Source organism: Anser cygnoides, chromosome 31 (genome assembly GCF_040182565.1).
Source record: "Anser cygnoides isolate HZ-2024a breed goose chromosome 31, Taihu_goose_T2T_genome, whole genome shotgun sequence".
In the NCBI taxonomy this organism is placed as follows: domain Eukaryota; kingdom Metazoa; phylum Chordata; class Aves; order Anseriformes; family Anatidae; genus Anser; species Anser cygnoides.
This window is the reverse complement of record NC_089903.1, coordinates 1,607,815-1,623,322: the sequence shown is the minus strand read 5'-3', so window position 1 is coordinate 1,623,322 and position 15,508 is coordinate 1,607,815. Positions and strand designations below refer to the sequence as shown.

Genomic DNA, 15,508 nt, shown 5'->3' with positions numbered 1-15,508 from the left:
CCATGCCCCCCCCTTGCTCTTACGCCCCCCCCCCGCCCCGTGCCCCCCCCCGCACCCCCCCCGTACCGTCCCAGGCCACGTTGTAGCACAGCTCCGTGGTCACCGCCGTCACCCCCGGCTCCGCCGCCCGGGCTGCCCGCAGGGGGGGAGCGCGGCCCCCCCCCGACGGGGGGGGCTTCAGGCTCCTGCCCCCCCCCCCAACATCCTTGGGGTCCCCCCCCGGCCCCGCCGCCGTCTCGGGGGGGCCCGGCCGCACGTAGAAGTGGAGCACCTGCATGTCTTGGGGGGGGGGGGGGGTGGGGTCAAAATTTTAGGGACCCCCCCTCAGAGAGACCAAAGCCCCCCCCCCCCGGCGGACCCCCAAAACCCCTGGGGACTCCAATCCCCCCCCGTAGCCCCCCCAAACCCTAAAGCCCCCCCCCCGAGATCCTCAACCCCCCCCCCAAGACCCCCTGACCCCCCCCAGCTACCCTCAAAGCCCCACCCCCCCCCGCAGGGACCCCCAAACCCCAGGACCCCCCCAGGACCCCCCAAAACCCCAAGGACTCCGCCAGGGACCCCCCCAGGGATCCACAACCCCCCCCACAGGGACTCCGCAGGACCCCCCAGGGACCCTCAAACCCCCCCAAAGACCCCAAAGACGCCCCCCAGGACCCCAACCCCCCAAGACCCCAAGGACCCCCCCAAGGACCCCTCAGGACCCCTAAACCCCAAGGATCCCCCCAAGGTCCCCCCCAGGCCCCCCCCCAGGACCCTCAACCCCCCCCCAGGGACCCCCCAGGATCCCAAAACCCCCAGGACCCCCCCAGGGCCCCCCCAGAAAACCCAAGGACCCCCAGGACCCCCAAAAAATCCCAAGGATCCCCCCAGGGACCCCCCAGGACACCAAACCCCGCCCAAAACCCCAAGGGCCCCCCAGACCCCCCCCAGGACCCTCAAACCCCCCCAAAAACCCCATGGACCCCCCCAGGGGCCCCCCAGAAAACACAAGGACCCCCCCAGGGACCCCCCAGGATCCCAAAACCCCCAGGACCCCCCCAGGGCCCCCCCAGAAAACCCCAAGGGCCCCCCCAGGGACCCCCCAGGACCCCCAAAACCCCCCAAAACCCCAGGGCCCCCCCCAGGGCCCCCCCAAAAACCCAAGGACCCCCCCAGGGCCCCCCCAGGGCCCCCCCCAGGGACCCTCAACCCCCCCCCTAAGGACCCCCCCCGGGACCCCCGAGCCCCCCCCACCCCCCCGCCCCCCTCCATCACTCCCACGTGCCCCTACCGGCACGTGGTACCCCCCCCCCGTTACTTCACGCCAGCAAGAGGGGGATCCCCGCGTGCAGCCCCCCCCCAACATCCCTCCTACGTCACGGGGGGGACCCCGATGACGTCACGCGCGCGCCCCCCCCCCCCCCCTTACCGCGCGCCGCCGCCGCCTCTGCCCCCGCCGCCGCCGCGGAGCCGGGACCAGACGGGAGGGGGCGGGGCTACGGGGAGGGGGCGTGGTCACGGCAAGCCACGCCCCCTCCGGTTCTAAGCGCGGGAAATTGGCCACGCCCACAATGGGCCGTAACGGGGCGAGGGGAGGGCAAAGGGGGGGAGCAATGGGGGGGGGGGGGGCGCAAATGGGGGGGGTCCCAAGGGGGAGGTGGGGGGGGGGCCCCCAGGGGGGGATGGGGGGGGGTCCCAAAGGGGGGGGGCAATGGGGGAGGGGGTCCAAGGGGGGGGGGGTCCCAATGGGGGGTGAGGAGGGGGGGTGGAGGTGGGGTCCAAAGGGGGGGGGTGTCTCAAAGGCGGGGGGGGGGGTTCAATAGGGGTGGGTCTCAATAGGGGGTCCCAAGGGGGGGGGGGGAGGGGGGTCAATGCGGGAGGGTCCAAGGGGGGGGTCCCAAGGGAGGGGGGTGGAGAGGGGGGAGGTCCCAAGGAGGAGGTCAATGGGGGGGGTCCCAAGGGGGGGTGGAGGTGGGGTCAAAGGGGGGGGCATCTCAATGGGGGGGGGGTTCAATAGGGGGGGTTCCAAGGTGGGGGGGGCTTCAAGGGGGAGGGTCAATGGGGGGGCTTTTAGGAGGGGGGTCCCAAAGAGGGGGATGGGGGGGGTCAATGGAGGGGGCTTCGGGGGGGGGATTCAAGGGGAGAGATCCCAAAGAGGGGGGGCCAAAAAGGGGAGGGGTCCCCGGGGGGGGGGGGCAGGGAGCGAGGGTCTAAGGGGGGGGGGGTCTAAGAGGGGGTCCCAATGGGGGGGGGTCCAAGGGGGGGTGGGTCAATGGGGGGGGTCCCACGGGGGGGGTCCCAAGGGGGATGAGGGGTCACTGGGGGGGGGGGTCCAAGGGGGGTGGGGAAGTGGGGGTCCCAAGGGGGGGGGGGCAAAAGGGGGGGGAGTCAAGGTGGGGGCTCCAAGGGGGGGGAGGGGCGCCGTGCCCCCCCTCCCCCCCCCTTGTAGGGGGGGCGGGTTACCCAGAAGCCTTTGCGGCGCCACCTCCCCCCCACACCCCCCAAGGCCGGGGGGCGGGGAAGGTCACGCGTGACGTCAGCGGTGACGTCAGGGTCACCGCGGGGCCCGGTGGCCTTGGGGCGGGCGGCGGCCCCTCCCCTCCGCGCTTGCCCCCGGCGGACCCCGGAAGTCTCCGCCCACGGGGCGGGGTTATGCAAATGAAAACCATATATGGTATAGATCGGGGGCGTGGTTTGGCCCATTGGGACACGCCCCCGTTGCCATGCGCACTGCGCGTGCGCGCTCATGTCCACCTCCCCTCGTGGGCTTCCCCCCGCCCCCCCCCCCCCCGCTGCGCATGCGCAGTGGGGCCGGGGCCCGGCCGCCATTCCGCGGCTCCGTGGGCCCGATCCTGGTGGCCCCCGTGTCCCCAAATCCTGGTGGCCCTAAATACCCGTGTCCCCAAATCCTTGGTGTCCCCATATCCCCAAATTCTGGCGGCCGTACGTCCCTGTGTCCCAAATCCCCAGTGGTCCCAGGTTCCCGTGTCCCAAATCCCTGGTTGTCCTGTGTCGCCAAATTCTGGTGGCCCTGGTGGCCCTAAATACCTGTGTCCCCAAATTCTGGTGAACCCATGTCCCCAAATCCTTGGTGTCCCCGTGTCCCCAAATCCCTGGTGGCCCTAGGTACCTGTGTCCCCAAATCCTGGTGACCCCCAGGTTCCCGTGTCCCCAGTCCCTGGTGGCCTCCCAGGTCACCATGTCCCCAATCTCTGGTGGTCCCATGTCCCCAAATCCTGGTGGCCCTAAGTACCCGTGTCGCCAAATCCTGGTGGTCCCAGGTCCCCATGTCCCCAGATCCTGGTGGCCCTATGTCCCTGTGTCCCCAAATCCCTGGTAGCCAGCCCCGTAGTGACCCTCTCCCCACATTTGTCACCCCAAATAAACACACACAACCCTGCAGGCCACGTGTCCCAGTGTCCCCAAAGCCACTGTGTCCCCATAGCCACATTCCTCAGCCCCCGGTGTCCCCGAAGCCACCGTGTCCCTTGTCCCCATGTCCCATCACAAAGCACGCAGGGGTTGAGCAGGAGCCACCTTTATTCCATGGGACAGGGGACAATGGGGGCAAGAGACAGGGGACAATGGAGACAAGGGACAGGGGACAATGGGGACAGGGGACAATGGGGACACACACAGGGGAAACCAAGGAAGGAGCTGGATGGGGACAAGAGGGGACACAGGGAGGGGGGACGAGGTTGGGGGTGGTGGGGACAGGAGGAGGAGGGGATGGAGATGATGGGGATGAACCGGGAACGGGGGGACACCTGGGGGTGTTGGTGACACTTGGGGACACTTGGGGTCACCTGGGGATGAGAGGAGATGGGGGACACCCAGGGACGTTGGGGACACCTGGGAATTTGGGGACATCTGGGGATCTGGGGACACCTGGGGATCTGGGGACTCCTGCGGGTGTTGGGAGACACCTGGAGATATCGGGGACACCTGGGGACATGCGGGGACGTTGGGGATACCCAGGAATTTGGGAACACATGGGGATTTGGGGACACCAGGGGATGTTAAGGGACATGTGGGGACACGGAGATGTTGGGGACACCTGGGGATTTGGGAACACCTGGGGATTTGGGGATGTGGAGACTCCTGGGGGTTCTGGGGACACTTGGGGACATTGGGGACACGCGGGGATGTTGGGGACACACGGGGGATTTGGGAATACCATGGGATGGTGACGGACACCTGGGAACACCCGGAGACATTGGGGGGACATGTGGGGATTTGGGGACACCTGGGGAGGTCGCGAGACACCAGGGGACTTTGGGGACACAGGGAGACGTTGGGGACACCCGGGGACACCGGGGGACACCTGGGGACACCAGGGGACATGCGGGAACATTGGGAACATGCGGGGCCGTTTGGGAAACACGGGGTCATCGGAGACACCAGGGGATGTCGGGGAACGCCTGGGGATTTGGGGGTCTCTTGGGGATGTTGGGAGACACCTGGGGACTTTGGGGACACCTGGGGACATTGGGGACATTGGGAACACATTGGGGCCGACGTCGCTCAGATGGCGATACTGTTCTCGATGGCGGCGGGGTCGAGGTAGGGGTAGGGCAGGGGCAGGGCGGCGTTGCGGCGCTGGACGCGCCGGGAGATGCGGGCCAGGCGGCGCTGGAAGGCGCCCAGCAGGCGCCGCGGGGCCTCCTCCGTGAAGTGCTCCTCGGGGTACGAGCCCAGCGGGCGCTGCGGGCACCGGCATCCATGGGTGGGGTGGGGAGGGGTCCCAGGGGGAATGGGGAGGGGTCCCGGGGGGGGAATGGGAGAGGCGTTGGGGAAGGGAGAGGTCCCTCGGGGTCTCTTCGGGCTCAAGGGGCCCCGTGGGGTCCCTTGGGGAATGGGGAGGTCCCTTGGGGTTGCTTGGGGAATGGGGAGGTCCCTTGGGGTCTCTTTGGGGTATGGGGGTCCCTTGAGGTCCCTCGGGGATGTAGGGGTCCCTTGGGGTCCCTTAGGAACATGGGTGTCCCTTTAGGGTCTCTTGGGGTCCCTTGGGGTCCCTTGGGGAATGAGGAAGTTCCTTGGGGTCCCTGGGGGATGTGGGGTTCCCTTGGGATCTCTTGAGGCCATGGGGGTCCCTTGGGGTCTCTTGGGGATGTTTGGGGTCCCTTGGGAACATGGGGGTCCTTTGGGGTCCCTCAGGCAGTGGGGAGGTCCCTTGGGGTCCCTCGGGGATGTGGGGGTTCCCTTGGGGTCCCTGGGAGATGGGGGCATCCCTTGGGGTCTCTTGGGGATGTTTAGGGTCCCATGGGGAAGGTTGGGGACCCCTGGGGATGTTGGGGACCCTTGGGGGACATTGGGGACAGTTGGAGTCCCTTGGGGGCGAGGGGGGGCTCCCACCCCGGCTCACCCGCTCGCCGGCCTCGTAGCTGACGACGCTGAGCAGGGCGAGGAGGGCGCCGGTGGCCGCGGGGGACGGGAGGGTGGCCAGGAAGCTCTCGGCGGTGGCCCCGGCCTTGCTCCGCGGCGGGGGGCACCGCATGGTCCCCGGCGAGTTGGGCATCCAGGCGTAGAAGTCGTACTGGGGGCGGGGGCAACCACGGGTCCTTCCGGGGCCACCTGGGGCCTCGTCCCCTCCCGTGGCCACCGTGGGGTCCCCCAGGGCCACCTGGGTCCTTGTCCTGTCCCGTGGCCACCCCATAGACACCCCCAGGGCCACCTGGGGCCCTGTCCTCTTCTATGGACCCCATGAGTTCCGTGGCCACCAAATGGTCCCCCAGGGCCACCTGGTTCCTCGTCCTGTCCCGTGGCTACCAAATGGTTCCTCCGGGGCCACCTGGGGCCCTGTCCTGTCCCACGGCCACCACAGGGTCCCCCAGGGCCACTGAGTCCCTGTCCTCTTCTATGGACCCCATGAGTCCCAGGGCCACCTGGGTCCTCGTCTGGTCCCATGGCCACCAAATTGACCCCCAGGACCACGTGGGGCCTTGTCCTGTCCTGTGGCCACCATGGGGTCCCCCAGGGCCACCTGAATCCCTGTCATCTTCTGTGGACCCCGTGAGCCCTGTGGCCACCACATGGTCCTCCTATGGCCACCTGGGTCCTCACCCTGTCCCCTGGTGTCCCCGCCACATCCCCAGGTGTCCCCACCACGTCCCCAAGCGTCCCCCGCGTCCCCAGGTGTCCCCCCCACGTCCCCAGGTGTCCCCCACGCCCCCAGGTGTCCCCACCACGTCCCCAGGTGTCCCCCATGCCCCCAGGTGTCCCCGCCACGTCCCCCCCTATCGCTACCTGCCCGCTGTTGACGGCGGCGTGCTGCGCGGAGCAGCGGAAGATGATCATGGTGAGGAACTTCACCAGCTCGGGGCGGCTGCAGAGCTTCGCCGGGAAACCTGGGGGTGGCACCGCCGGGTCACCCCATGACGTCACCGGTGACGTCATCGCCACGGGTGGCTCGTGTCCTCCCACCGCCCCCAGTGGCCGTGGCCGTGACGGTGGCACCTTGGCCGTGACCCCATCTTCATGGCCTTTGTTGTCACCGTCGCTGTGAGGTGACCGTGGCCGTAGTGTCACCGTGGCCATCGCCATTGTTGTCACCGTGGCCGTGACCGTGGCCAGGATTGTCACCGTCAACAAGGCCATCATGATGGGGCCACGGTGATGGCCGTGATGGTCACCACGTCACCCAGACTGTCACCACGATGGGATCGTGACCGTGGTGGCCGTGACGTGACCGTGACCATGGCCTTGAGCATCACCATGGCCATCACCGTGATGTGAGCATGACTGTGACCATGGCCACAACCATCCTCATAACTGTCACCATGGCCATGGCCACCACCACGATCGTCACCGTGATGTGACCATGACCATGGCCATGGCTGTGGCCTTCATCATGATCAGGATCATGGCCTGAGCATCACCAGGATGCGACCATGACAGTGACCGTGGCCACGATCATCATTATGACCATCACCATGATATCGCCATGACCATGACCATGGCCATCACCACGACCCCGACCGTCACCAGCCTCGTACCCGACTTCTCGTTGCCCAGCACGGCGTAGGTGAAGATCTCGCCCACCCAATCCTGGAGCTCGGGGTCATCGACCACGTCACTGTCCTCGTGGTAGTAGAGACCCACGATGCCCTCCACGAAGCTTTAGGACACACAGGGATGCCGGTGGGACATGGGGACGGGGCCATGCTCGCCATCCCCGTGTCCCCACCCCATATCCCCATCCTGGTGGTCCTCATCCCCATGGCCCCATCCCTGTAGGTCCTCATCCCCATAGTCCTCTCCCTGTTGTCCCCATGACTGATGTCCCCAGCCCCATGTCCCCATCCCCAACGTCCACATCCCCATGTCCCCATCCCCAACGTCCACATCCCCACATCCCCATCCCCAATGTCCCCATCCCCAATGTCCCCATCCCCACACCACCATCCTGATGCCCCCATCCCCATGACCCCATCACAATGTCCCCAGCCCCAATGTCCCCATCCCTGTGCCCCCTCCCCGTTGTCCCCTTGCCCCCCACCTCTCGATGGCCCCCCAGATCTCGAGGGCGTCGTCCCGATAGTGGTAGTTGGGGACGTCGGCGACGCCGCGCCGCTCGATGTCATCGGGGACGCACAGCTCCGCGTAGGTCAGGGCCGCCGTGGCGCGGGCCACCAGCTCCAGCGCCCCCTCCCTCCCAATGGCCGAGGCCTGGGGGACGTCACCCGTCATCTCCTGGTGTCCCCACCCCGGGGACCCGTTGTCCCCATGTCCCCCAGACCCGGCTGACCTGGTCGATGATGCCCCCGGGGTTGAGGAGTTTGTCCCTGGCCAAGATGTTGATGTGGAAGGTGTAGCGGCTGTGGGGCAGCAGGAGCTGGGGGCAGGGGGACAGGGGGACATGGGGACATCAGAGGTGGGACGTGGGACGTGGAATATGGGGATGTGGGGACATGGGGATATGGGGACATGGGGACATCAGACGTGGGACGTGGGACATGGAATATGGGGACGTGGGGACATGGGGACATCAGAAGTGGGACACAGGACATGTGGACATCAGATGTGGGATATTTCTGGGTTCAGGTTTGGGGTGCAGGTTTTGGGGTGCATTTTTTTGGGGTGCAGGTTTTTAGGTTGAGGTTTTAGGGTTCAGGTTTGGGATTCAGGTTTTTGGGTGCAGGTTTTTGGGGTTCATTTTTTTGGGTGCAGGTTTTTAGGTTGAGGTTTTAGGGTTCAGGTTTGGGATACAGGTTTTGGGGTTCAGCTTTTTGGGCGCAGGGTTTTAGATGCAGGTTTTGGGGTTCATTTTTTTGGGTGCAGGTTTTTAGGTTGAGGTTTTGGGGTTCAGCTTTTTGGGTGCAGGTTTTTGGATTCAGTTTTTTGGGTGCAGGTTTTTGGGTGCAGGTTTTGCGGTTCAGTTTTTTGGGTGCAGGTTTTGGGGTTCAGTTTTTTGGGTGCAGGTTTTTAGGTTGAGGTTTTTGGATTCAGTTTTTTGGGTGCAGCTTTTTGGGTGCAGGTTTTTAGGTTGAGGTTTTAGGGTTCAGGTTTGGGATACAGGTTTTGGGGTTCAGCTTTTTGGGTGCAGGTTTTTGGGTGCAGGTTTTTGGGTTCAGGTTTGGGATACAGGTTTTGGGGTTCAGCTTTTTGGGTGCAGGTTTTTGGATTCAGGTTTTTGGGTGCAGGTTTTTGGGTGCAGGTTTTGGGATTCAGTTTTTTGGGTGCAGGTTTTGGGATTCAGTTTTTTGGGTGCAGGTTTTTAGGTTGAGGTTTTAGGGTTAAGGTTTGGAATACAGGTTTTGGGGTTCAGCTTTTTGGGTGCAGGTTTTTGGATTCAGTTTTTTGGGTGCAGGTTTTTGGATTCAGTTTTTTGGGTGCAGGTTTTTGGGTGCAGGTTTTTGGGTGCAGGTTTTGGGATTCAGTTTTTTGGGTGCAGGTTTTTAGGTTCAGGTTTTAGGGTTCAAGTTTTTGGGTTCAGCTTTTTGGGTGCAGGTTTTTGGACTCTTTTTTTTCGGTGCAGGTTTTTGGGTGCAGGTTCTTGGGTGCGGGTTTTGGGGTGCGGGTTTTGGGGTGCAGGTTTTCAGGTGCGGGTTTCAGGGCCCACCTTGTACAGCGGGTGGCAGGCGGGCAGGTGCATGGTGGCGATGGCGAAGACCTCGGCCAGGAAGTGGGTGAGCAGCAGGTGGATGACCACCTCGTGCAGCTGCACGTGGGCGCTGCGCACCCACAGCTTGGCCAGCTCCCAGCTCCACGGCGCGTCCGTGGGCACGAACACCGGCGCCTCCGGACCGGGGTGCTGCGACAGCTGGGGGGGGGACACGGGGACAACGGGGTGGGGGGCGTGGGGACATGGAGATATGGGACAAGGGGACATTGGGGTGGAGGACATGGAGACATGGGATGGGGGGACGTGGGGACATGGGGACATTGGGGTGGGGAACGTGGGATGTGGAGATATGGGACAGAGGGACGTGGAGATATGGGACACGGGGACATGGGGATATGGGACATGGGGACATCGGGGTGGGGGGTGTGGGGACATGGGGACATTGGGGTGAGGGGTGTGGGAACGTGGGGACATCAGGTTGGGGACATGGGGATATGGGGACATTGGGTTGGGGACGTGGGGATGTGGAGATATGGGACATGGGGACATCAGGGTGGGGGGCGTGGGGACATGGGATGTGGCAATGTGGGGCATGGGGATGTGGGATGGGGGAAAGTGGGGACATGGGGACATGGAGATATGGGACATGGGGACGTGGGATGGGGGGAATTGGGGACATGGGGACGTGGAGATAGGGGACATGGGGACATCGGGGTGGGGGATGTGGGGACATGGGACAGGAGGACACAGGGACGTGGAGATGTGGGACATGAGAACATGGGATGAGGGGAAATGGGGACATGGGGACGTGGGGACATGGGGACATTGGGGTGGGGGACGTGGGGACATCAGGGTGGGGGACATCGGGGTGGAGGACGTGGGGTCATGGAGATATGGGACAGGGAGACATGGGGATATGGGGACATGGAGATGTGGAGATAGGGGACATCGGGACATGGAGATATGGGACATGGGGATGTGGGGACATGGGGACGTGGAGATATGGGACATGGGGACGTGGGGACATGGGGATGTGGGGACATGGGGACGTGGAGATATGGGACATGGGGACGTGAGACGTGGGGAATTGAGGACAATGGGAACATGGGACAGGGGGAATAGGACATGGGGACATGGGATAGGGGGGTCACCATGGGGATATGGGACGTGGGGACGTGGGGCCACGGGGCCGTACCTGGATGGCGAGGGGCAGCAGCCTCCCCGCGGGGCTCAGCCACAGCAGGCAGAGGGGGGCGGCGGTGAACTGGGGCTCGTCCCCGATGCGCCCCGTGGGCAGCCCCTCCAGCAGCGCGTAGTCCGCCACGAACACGCGCCCCCCCTGCGCGGCCACCGTCGGACCCCCGCACCAGGACCCCCGGCCCGGGACCCCAGTGCTTGGCACGTCCCCCCCCCCCGCCAGTGATTGGGACCCCAACCCTTGGGAACCCCCATTTCTGGGACCCCAACCCCTGGGATCCCAATCCCTGGGGACCCCCAATGTCTGGGACCCCCAATCCCTGGGACACCCAATTAATGGGACCCCAGTCCCCACCCCCCAATTCCTAGGACCTCAATCCCTGCCCACCCCCAAATCCTAGGACCCCCAATCCCTGGGACCCCAATCCCTGGGGACCCCAAATGTCTGGGACCCCCAATCCCTGGGACCCCCAATCTCTGGGACCCCCAATCTCTGGGACCCCCAATTCCTGGAACCCCCAATCCCTGGGACCCCCAATCTCTGGGATCCCCAATTAATGGGACCCCAGTCCCCACCCCCCAATTCCTAGGACCTCAATCCCTGCCCCCACCAAATCCTAGGACCCCCAATCCCTTGGAACCCAATCCCTGAGCCCCCCAATTTCTGGGACCCCAATCCCTTGGACCCCTAATTTCTGGGGACCCAATCCCTGGGACTCCCAATCCCTGGGACCCCCCCAATCCCTGGGACCCCCCAGTCCCTGGGACCCCCCAGTCCCTGGGACCCCAACCTCTGGGACCCCCAATTCCTAGGACCCCCAATCCCTGGGACCCCAACCCCTGCCCTCCCCAATCCCTGGGACCCCAATTCCTGAGACCCCAATCCCTGACCAATTCCTGGGACCCCCAATCCCTCTTCCCCCCCCCCCCCCCCCCCAATTCCTGGGACCCCAACCCCTGGGATCCCCAACCCAAAGGAACACCCAAACCAAGAGCCCCCAATCCCTGGGACCCCAATCCCTGGGACCCCAATTCCTAGGACCCCAAATCTTGCCCCCCCAACTCCTGCCCCCCCCCGTGCCCCCCCAAAACCCCCCCAGTGCCCCCACCTCCATCTCCCGCTGCAGGCAGGTGTCGGGGCCCAGGCTGGGCGCCACCATGGCGGGGGTGACAGCGAAGTTGGGGGGCAGGCGGGGGCAGCGGCGCAGCAGGACGGGGTTCACCCCGCTCAGGTACTGCTCCCCGAAAAAGGCGTCGTCCCGCCAGTGCCGCACCACGTACTCTGCGGGACCGGCACCGGGTCCCCCACGGCCCCACAGCGGGGACCCCAAAACCCCACGGGGAGGGACCCCAAAACCCCCGATAATAGGGGACCCCAAAACCCCTCAGCAGGAAACCCCCAAACCCCACAGCAGGGACCCCAAAACCCCACAGCAGGAGACCCCAAACCCCTGATAATAGGGAACCCCAAAACCCCCCAGCAGGAGAACCCAAAACCAGGATGTGGGGGCCCCAAAACCCCTGATAATAGGGGACCCCAAAACCCCACGGCAGGAGACCCCAAAACCTGGCCGTGGGGGGCCCTAAAAGCCCTGATGATAGGGGACCCCGAAACCCCACAGCGGGGGCCCCAAAACCTCACAGTGGGGAAACCTCAAAACCCCCGATAATAGGGGACCCCAAAACCCAACAGCAGGGGACCCCAAAAGCCCTGACACCAAGGGAACCACAAAACCTGGACCCTGGGGGACCCCAAAACCCATAACACCGGGGGAACCCCAGTTCCCAGCTAGTGGGGGACCCCAGAACCTCACACTGGGGGTCCCCAAACCCCAGACATTTGGGGTTCCCCAAGCCCCAAACATTTGGGGTCCCTCAAACCTTGACACTGGGATCCCCCCCAAACCCCACATCCCAAACACTGGGGGGACCCCAAAACTCAGCCACAGGGCCTACCCTGCCGGGGGGGGGGTGGGTTATCAGGGGGTTTGGGGTGCTAGGGGGTTTTTGGGGTGCTAGGGGGTTTTTGGGGCACGGGGGGGGCACACACCGCTGGTGGGGGTCCCCGGGCACCCCAAAGCCTCGTGGAGGTCATCGAAGCTGCGCCAGGAGCCCCCCCCGTGAAGACCCCGGAGCCGCACCCGGACCTGGCTGGGGACAGGGGATTATAGAGTTATGGGGTCGTGGGGGGTATATGGGGTTATGGGGACACGGGGACAGGGGTTGTGGGGTCGTGGGGACACAGGGATATGGGGTTGTGAGGTTACGGGTTCGTGGGGTTATGGGGTTAATGGGGTTGTGGGGTTATGGGGTCGTGGGGTTATGGGGTCGTGGGGACATGGGGACGGGGATATGGGGTTGTGGGGACAGGGGGATATGGGGATATGGGGTTGTGGGGTTATGGGGACAGGGGTATGGGGGGTTAGGGGGTTATCAGGACAGGGGGACGGGGGGTTATGGGGTTGTGGGGTTATGGGGACATGGGGACAGGGGGATATGGGGTTGTGGGGACAGGGGGATATGGGGTTGTGGGGTTATGGAGGTGTATGGGGATATGGAGACATGGGGTCGTGGGGTTGTGGGGTTATGGGGATATATCGGGATATGGGGTTATGGGGTTGTGGGGATGGGAATATGGGGTTATGGAGTTATGGGGTCATGGGATTATGGGGTCATGGGGTTATGAGGACAGGGGGATATGGGGTTATGGGGACATGGGGGACATGGGGACATTGGGGACACAGGGTTATGGGGACACAGGGACACGGGGATATGGGGTTATGGGGTCAGGGGGACACAGGGATGTGTGGATATGGGGTTATGGGGACACGGGGCCATTTGGGGGCCTTTGGGGCCATTTGGGGCCTTTTGGGGCCACTCACGCGGCGGCGATGCGGGCGGCCACGGTGGCGCGGTGTCCCAGGGGGAAGGCCAGGCCGGGGGACAGCGGGGGGGGGCCGGGGGGGCCGGGGGGGGGGCCCGGGCACAGGAGGGGGGGCAGCGCCCGCAGGCACCACGGCCACCCCGGGGCGAAGGGCTCCCACCTGGGGGCGCGGGGCCCAGTAAGACCAGTAAGACCGGTAACGCCCTGCCAGCGCCCCCAGTAATGCCCCCCCGGTGCCCCCCAGTTCTCCCAGTGCCCCCCCAGTTCTCCCAGTAACACCCCAGTGCCTCCCAGTGGCGCCAGAAACCACCTTAGTGTCCTCCCAGTGCTCCCCAGTAAGACCAGTAACCCCCTCAGCGCCCTCCCGGTGCCCCCCAGTTCTCCCAGTGCCTCCCAGTGACTCCCCCAGTCCCCTCCCAGTCCCCCCCAGTCCATCCCAATCCCCTCCCAGTCCATCCCAATCCCCTCCCAGTCCCCTCCCAGTCCATCCCAATCCCCTCCCAGTCCCTCCCAGTCCCTCCCAATCCCCTCCCAGTCCCTCCCAATCCCCTCCCACTCCCCCCCAGTCCCTTCCCTGTTCCCTCCCAGTCCATCCCAATCACCTCCCAGTCCCCTCCCAGTCCCCCCCATTCCCCTCCTAGTCCATGCCAGTCCCCTCCCAGTGTCCCCCATTCCCCTCCCAGTCCCCTCCAGCCCTCTCCCCAGCCCCCCCCAGCCCCTCCCAGTGCTCCCAGTCCCATACTGGAAGGCCTCCCTGCGCTCCCGCAGCTCCTCCAGGCGGTGCTGCAGCAGCAGCGGCTCCGAGGCGTCCTCCCGGGGCGTGCGGGCTGGGGACAGGGACAGGGACATGGGGACATCGGGGGGACATTGGGGGGACATGGGGACATCGGGGGGACAGGGGGACATTGGGGACATGGGGGACATTGGGGGGACAGGGGGACATTGGGGGGACATTGGGGGGACATTGGGGGGACATTGGGGGGACGGGGACATGGGGACGTGGGGACAGGGACATGGGGACATTGGGGGGACATGGGGACATCGGGGGGACATGGGGACAGGGACATGGGCATATGGGGACAGGGACGATCCCCACGGTGTCCCCATGTCCCTGTGGTGTCCCCATGTCCCACGTCCCCATGGTGTCCCCATGGTGTCCCCACCGTGTCCCCAAGGTGTCCCCGTGCCCCCCCCCATGTCTCTACAGTGTCCCCACAGTGTCCCCATGCCCCCCCACCCCCATGTCCCCACGGTGTCCCCGTGTTCCCCCAATGTCCCCATGTCCCATGCACCCCACAGTGTCCCCATGTCCCCAAGGTGTCCCCACGCCCCCCCCCCCCTTACCCCGCCGTGTCCCCAAAGTGTCCCCCCGCCCCCCCATGTCCCCACGGTGTCCCCGTGTCCCACATCTCCTTGGTGCCCCCACACCCCCACAATGTCCCCACGCCCCCCCCACGTCCCCACAGTGTCCCCAAGGTGTCCCCACGCCCCCCCATGTCCGCCCCCCCCGTGTCCCCACGGTGTCCCCATATCCCCACGGTGTCCCCCTGCCCCCACGATGTCCCCACGCCCCCCCCACGTCCCCACAGTGTCCCCAAGGTGTCCCCACACCCCCCCACTTGCCCCCCCCCCCCCCCGTACCGGTGCCCTCGCGCAGCTCCAGGCAGCCGCTCTCCAGCCAGCGGTAACAGGGGAAGGTGGCCTCGGGGGGGGGGTCCCCGGGGGGGTCCCCGCCATCGGTGTCCCCAGGGGTGTCCCCGGGGGGGGAGGTGACGGTGACATGGGCGCAGAACCAGCGGTCGGGGACCAGGGCCCCCCCCAGGGGCTCCTTGTGCAGCCGCAGCAGCAGCAGCGACCCCAGGGGGGGCCCCGGGGGCACCTCGGCCACCACCGTCTGGGGGGGGGGGGGTCACCCCCTGCTCCCAGGGCTCCCAGTTCAGCCTAGTGCCCACCAGTGTCCCCCTCTGCCCCTTTCAGCCCCCTCAGCGCCACCCCCAGTGCTCCCAGTGCTCCCAGTATCCTCGAGCTCCCCCTCCCCAGTTCATCCCAGTCCCTCCCAGTGCCCACCAGTCTCTCCCAGTCACCCCCGGTCTCCCATAGTGCCCTTCCAATCCCTTCCCAGTCCCTCCCAGTGCCCCCCCTCTGCCCCTTTCAGCCCCCCTCAGCGCCACCCCCAGTGCTCCCAGTACCCTCCAGCTCCCCCTCCCCACTGCTCCCAGTCCCTCCCACTCCCTCCCAGTGCCCCCAGACCCCTCCAGCTTCCCCTCCCCAGTGCTCTAAGTCCCTCCCAGTGTTCCCCAGTGTCCCTCCCCGTGCCCTCCAGTCTCTCCCAGTCCCCTCCCAGTGCCCATCCAATTCCCTCCCAACCCCTCTCAGTGCCTCCC

The 15,508-nt window shown here is 65.7% G+C and overlaps 2 protein-coding genes across 2 annotated transcripts in view; both read right to left on the bottom strand.

Annotated features, from left to right (window-relative positions):
* The window catches only part of LOC125181727 (phosphoribosylformylglycinamidine synthase-like), a 32,761-nt gene extending 31,188 nt beyond the window's left edge, over positions 1–1,573 (bottom strand). The window contains 2 exon segments of the mRNA XM_066985259.1: positions 67–279; positions 1,409–1,573. Coding sequence (XP_066841360.1) covers positions 67–277 — 211 coding nt within the window. The 5' untranslated portion in view covers positions 278–279; positions 1,409–1,573.
* Positions 1,574–3,501: 1,928 nt separating this feature from the next.
* LOC106049819 (polyunsaturated fatty acid lipoxygenase ALOX15B-like) overlaps positions 3,502–15,508 on the bottom strand; it is a 15,416-nt gene continuing 3,409 nt past the window's right edge. The window contains exons 3-15 of the mRNA XM_066985135.1: positions 14,766–15,018; positions 13,867–13,951; positions 13,123–13,284; positions 12,291–12,391; positions 11,350–11,522; positions 10,239–10,382; positions 9,041–9,241; positions 7,727–7,813; positions 7,478–7,647; positions 6,975–7,096; positions 6,226–6,326; positions 5,345–5,515; positions 3,502–4,683 (exon numbers count right to left, since the gene is read on the bottom strand). Coding sequence (XP_066841236.1) covers positions 4,504–4,683; positions 5,345–5,515; positions 6,226–6,326; positions 6,975–7,096; positions 7,478–7,647; positions 7,727–7,813; positions 9,041–9,241; positions 10,239–10,382; positions 11,350–11,522; positions 12,291–12,391; positions 13,123–13,284; positions 13,867–13,951; positions 14,766–15,018 — 1,950 coding nt within the window. The 3' untranslated portion in view covers positions 3,502–4,503. The remainder of the gene's footprint in view (positions 4,684–5,344; positions 5,516–6,225; positions 6,327–6,974; positions 7,097–7,477; positions 7,648–7,726; positions 7,814–9,040; positions 9,242–10,238; positions 10,383–11,349; positions 11,523–12,290; positions 12,392–13,122; positions 13,285–13,866; positions 13,952–14,765; positions 15,019–15,508) is intronic.